Consider the following 5,173-nt stretch of genomic DNA (forward strand, 5'->3'; position numbering starts at 1 on the left):
GCCAATTCATAACAGAACTTACATCATTGCACTTTTCATATAGAGCAATTCTGGACCGTACTCCTTTTTATTTAAAAAGTTGTATTCCTTCAATCAACCCAGCCCACCCTAACAATTGAACACTACTGGTACTATTAAAGAAAATAGTAATAATAATAATTTCATATATTAACCTGTCTCTCACGGAGCTCTGCTGCTACAGGAGCCAGGTGAATCTTCCACTCCCGCCGCGGTATATACCGTTCTTCTGCTTTCTCTGATTGGTTAGTGTCTGCTGGGGCGGGGTCTGTGGGCTCACCAGTTCCCGGCTCTAAGAACTGGTTAACGAAGGCATCGATGTCGGACAGGAAGGACGGGGTTCGGGAGGTTTGGGGCCGCTGCTGGGGAGGTGGGGGTTGTGGGATTTTGGGTCCCGGTGACACAGGAGTGTGCAAATACAGGTGAGACGCTCCGACGTCATCCCAGTAGATAATGATCAGGAGGATCATGAAGGCCGAGCCCAGGACGACAAAAATGCGGAACATCCTGGACGTTCCCATTGTGGCTGTTGCTCGCTACAGGATCACCATGGCAACTGAGTCAAGGTCCAAGAGCTCTCCCTCACCATGGAGACAGATGGCCGCTATAGCCGAGTCTGTGGTAGGATGGGGCTCGTCATGGTGCTGGTGCACTACAGGAGTGTGCTGTACAGGCGTCTAACTGGCCATCCATGGATTTGCTCTCACTTCTGCTCCATGCCTGCGGCGCCCTGCACAGAGAAACACCGTCTTATGGTCCATCTTTCTCAAAATAACCACTTCTACTTCGAAAATCAGATTATGGACTTGCCTCATCGTTGGCTAGCATGTCGCCACCAATCACATTTTAACACAGACAATATTTCATCAAAACAGTGGATTATTTTGTAATTTTTTATAGCACGTTACAACGAGAAGAAACACTGACAAGCTAATAAAGACAAAGGGAATTTATAAAATCAAGTTAAATGTAAAGTATAATAATGAAAGACAGTGTTCGTAAGTGTTGCTGGATTTCTTGTGTTTTTCCCCCTATTCAAGCACCCGGGTAGATTATCACTCTTAGAAAAGCATACAGATTTCAAGATTACAAAAGTAAAAACCTTATCTTACGTTTTCTTGCTCTGCTGCTGATTAAAAAGAGCTTACAGCAAAGTGAGCAAGTCTTACGCTTTAGTGGCTTCAAATTTCTGACACTACATGGACTGAATTTCTCCCTCATCTCTCTTGAGTTGATTTAACTCCCACTCCCAGCAGCAAAATCACAAGTGGCTGTCAAATGTCTGCATGCCAGGGGGCTCTGCATACCAGGAGTCCTAATGATTATGGTACAGCATCGGCACACTTTAATACTCAGCAGCCCTGATGTAATAAAAGCCCCTATGTTAGCCACCTTTGAAAGAGGGCCAATTTCAAATATTTTACACACCTAACCAAGATACGCTCCGCATGGATAAAAACACAGAGACTTACTGTGCTCCTGCAATGCACAAACTAGCCTATTACTTTATGGAGAGCTGGAGAACATGTGGCTTATCTCAATCACAATTCACATTTCTTAATTCCATTTTATCTCCAGTCTATCTTCTCCTTCGTGTGCAGTTCAAAAGTTGTAGGGCGTCATTTTTCCCCCATTCTGACACTCTAAATATGGAGCTCTCGTGCAACAGACGACAACTCATTTCCTCTTTCCTAGAGCTAAGTGAGGACCACTGACATGAAAAATAATCATTCCCCTCTCCAGAGGCTGCAGACTACACTCCTCTTCCTCTCTAGGCAACAACAAATTTACTGCTGCCCTATAATGTACATCATATCAGACGTATCAGGGGCAGGAGATGCTAAGATCTTCCGTCCATGGTGGAATGTGGGAAGTGAATTTCCTCAAGTACTCTAGTTACTACAATTTTGAGGGACCATTTTATTCTACTTTATACTTCAGCTCCATTACATTGGGAAGAATTTTGTACTTTTTCCCCCCTACTTTGTCTGACTATAATATCTGACTACTGTTGTTACTCCTTTACAAATAAATATTTTGAATAGAAAACAGCATTATCTAATAAAATATGACAGATTCTTATGGATCACACTATCCAACAGTATATAAAATAGCAGATAGTAGCTCCTAAGAGCACCATCCCAACCAACTACGACAGTAAAATGCAACTTACACATTAATGTGTACATCAAAACATAACCATCAGCTACAACTAACAATTATTTTCATTCAAGATCAATCTAATTATTTTCTCAATTGATTTAATATATTTCATTTGGTTAACGAAATATTAATAGAACAGAAAAATTTGCATCATAATATCCTAGAGCCCATGGTGACTTTATGAAATGCCCCATGTTGTCTGAAAGTCCAAAACCTAAAAATATGAATTGACTAATTAATAAACGATATATCATACAAATAATAATATATAGGCCTAAATATACATACACACACACACACACACACACACACACACACAAATATTATATATATATATAAATGTACATTTCTACAATACTTTCTATAATGTCCACTATTGAACTTTTGGCAGTTTTTCTTTAAACTGCAACTCTAAATAAAACAGCATAACACTCACAGGGGCCATGTTTCTGCACTGGGTTTTGCTTTTTATACTTAAAGTATTACATACATACATACATACTTGTACTGTAGTATTTTTACAGTATGACAATTGTACTTTTACTTTGTAAAGTATCTGAATACTTACTCTACCACTATGGACAGTAGTAGGCTGAAGCATGAAATTACTATTTGGGAAAAGGTTACAGAGGAGCAACACCCCTTTACATGTCTCTCCGTTCACGCGCCTTTCTGTGTTGACATAAATCTTTTCGGTGTCTACATCATATCAAGACGTCTCAATGTAGATTTACGTCGCGCTGCAGAGTATTCTTTATTAGATAATGGTCATATTGCCTTACAACTCGTCCACGTTTGTTGTTTACGCCGGCGTCAAACCAGCTGTGCGGAGAACGGATAGAGCCATAAAAAGCAGCGCGAGCTTTCCCGACGACAGATAGATCACACCGTTCTGTCCGCAGCAGCCGCCAGCGGATGCCAGACCGGACACAATGTAGCCTTTGACGGGAGAGCAGAGCCGCGGGAACGGGCTGTTCCTGGTTCGGTTCATTAAAGCGTCGCGTGGAGCTGTTAGTCAAATTTACGTGGAGACAATGCAGCGTAGGAAAACAACGAGCTTCCGTGCAGCCTGTGGTTTCATCAATACACGCTGTCGGTGTGCCTACAGCCTTATCGGAGTGTCCAAGTGTTGCTCAGCCTTGGAGCGAAGGCGCATGCAAAAACACCTTGTTGCAACAGAGTGGGGACGTGTTACTCTGCGTTCAAGATTTTCTTGTTAATAACAAAAAAAAGACGAATAAAAGGAAACACCTTCTCACCTCTTCCCGTACCCGCGAGCTCCCAGCGCCGCGTCAGCTGCCTGGGATGAGAGATAGGTTTTTTTTTTTCCTCGGAGATGGAGCGGGAGCACGCAAAGCACCGCGAGAGTTTGTAGCAGAGGTTTGTGCAGAGTGAGCTCATGAAGGGAAAAAATTCACTTTTCTGGGTCAGCTCCAGCATAACATGTCTCTGCTCTGGGATGATTTATGTAGACAGTCTCTCCCCCCCACACTCCCCCTCCTCCCTTCCCTCCCACAGGAGCAGCATGCTGAAAATAACCGGCTCTACCTGCAAAAGCAAATGTCATCTTCACTCAGAAAATGAGACCAAAAGAATGATAATAAGGAAATGTGGCTGTGGGGATCAGTGTCTATTTCTGTTACCTCCAGCTTAAAATCCTGTTATCTGTGAACTCTCTTCATCCTGTGACATCAAACACAGCAAGGAGCTCCAACAGAGCCTCTGATTCACTCTGAACACACACACACACACTGATACACACAACATGCACACACACACACATCATCATCATCATCATCTGCTTTCAATCAGCATCACACTTTTCACCCCCATTCCTGTTTTTACTCTCAGCGCTTTGTTCTCAAGAATTTGCTTAATATAACTCGGTACTCTGGCAGTCATTCTCCTTTAAAAACACACACACACACACACGAACACACACACACACAGTCATGTTTCTATCACTTCAGAGAACATGGACTTACATTTCCTGGAGATGTATCCTAATCCCAACCTTAATCCAAACCTAACCATACCCTAACCTTAAATCAAGTCTTTACACTAAAATATAATGATTTATGTTACTGTGTTTGGTCCCCAAAAGGAAGGCGAGTGCCCACAATGTGACAGTGTGAACAGATTTTTGTCCCCACAACATGAGTAAAGCACACAAACACACACACACACACACACACCAGAGGACAAAAAGATTACAAAAATATCTTTTAAAAAAGAAATACATGGTGCAATTGTGATTATTTGTCCTTTCTAAGCACTGGGAGACATAAATATACCATGTATATAATCACGTTACATTTTATTATGTTTATTTACATATATGTGTGTACTTTTTGTGATGATTATTACATTTTACCATCCAAAACATTGAAAGTATAGTAGAATAGTATAAATATTAGCCTTTCTATTACACTGCATGGAGCAAAAATGCAGTGGTTTTGACTAAAGTAAGGCTGTTCTGGGTTTCTTATATCCAGTATGTGGCTGATATGAGCATTTGAATACTGCATATTGCCCTATGCATGCACCTCCCCACAGATGAGGAGATTATCTTTCTCCCTTACGAAAGAGGTTACTCTAAATCCCTCCCTGGCCTGCCCATATTTGTAAAATTGAACCTTCTGGTCTGTCTCAACACAGCTTTTTAAGCTGCAGGAATCAGCAAAGTGGCCAGAGACTGTGCTGGTTTAGTGAGTTATAGATAAAATAGCTGAGCAAATCCAGAAATGGCATTTTACATGAGTCTGTGTTTCAGATTTGAAATTCTGCAGCACAAAACCATGGTAATTCTTCAGATTTTTGGTTGAAATTATTTGACTGGAGTCTTTACAGTGTGGAAATCCGACATTAGCCACCAGAGGACAGTACAATCAAAGTTATGTAGGCTCAGACCGAAATTGAAAGTTCACAGAAGTGCACTTTGAACACCTTCTCCTTAAATGCTAAACCTTGAAGTTAAAAAAGACCCTTTTTG

General features: G+C 41.4%; 1 protein-coding gene across 1 annotated transcript; it reads right to left on the reverse strand.

The window, feature by feature from the left end:
- Positions 1-161: 161 nt before the first annotated feature.
- LOC123958289 (carbohydrate sulfotransferase 12-like) lies at positions 162-3,361 on the reverse strand. The gene is made up of 2 exons (XM_046031580.1): positions 3,207-3,361; positions 162-748 (listed from the first exon to the last, which is right to left on the reverse strand). Exon 2 carries the CDS (start codon positions 537-539, stop codon positions 162-164), a length of 378 nt encoding a protein of 125 aa, XP_045887536.1. The 5' UTR covers positions 540-748; positions 3,207-3,361.
- Positions 3,362-5,173: the final 1,812 nt, after the last annotated feature.

This window comes from Micropterus dolomieu, linkage group LG02, assembly GCF_021292245.1.
Source record: "Micropterus dolomieu isolate WLL.071019.BEF.003 ecotype Adirondacks linkage group LG02, ASM2129224v1, whole genome shotgun sequence".
Taxonomy (NCBI): Eukaryota; Metazoa; Chordata; class Actinopteri; order Centrarchiformes; family Centrarchidae; genus Micropterus; species Micropterus dolomieu.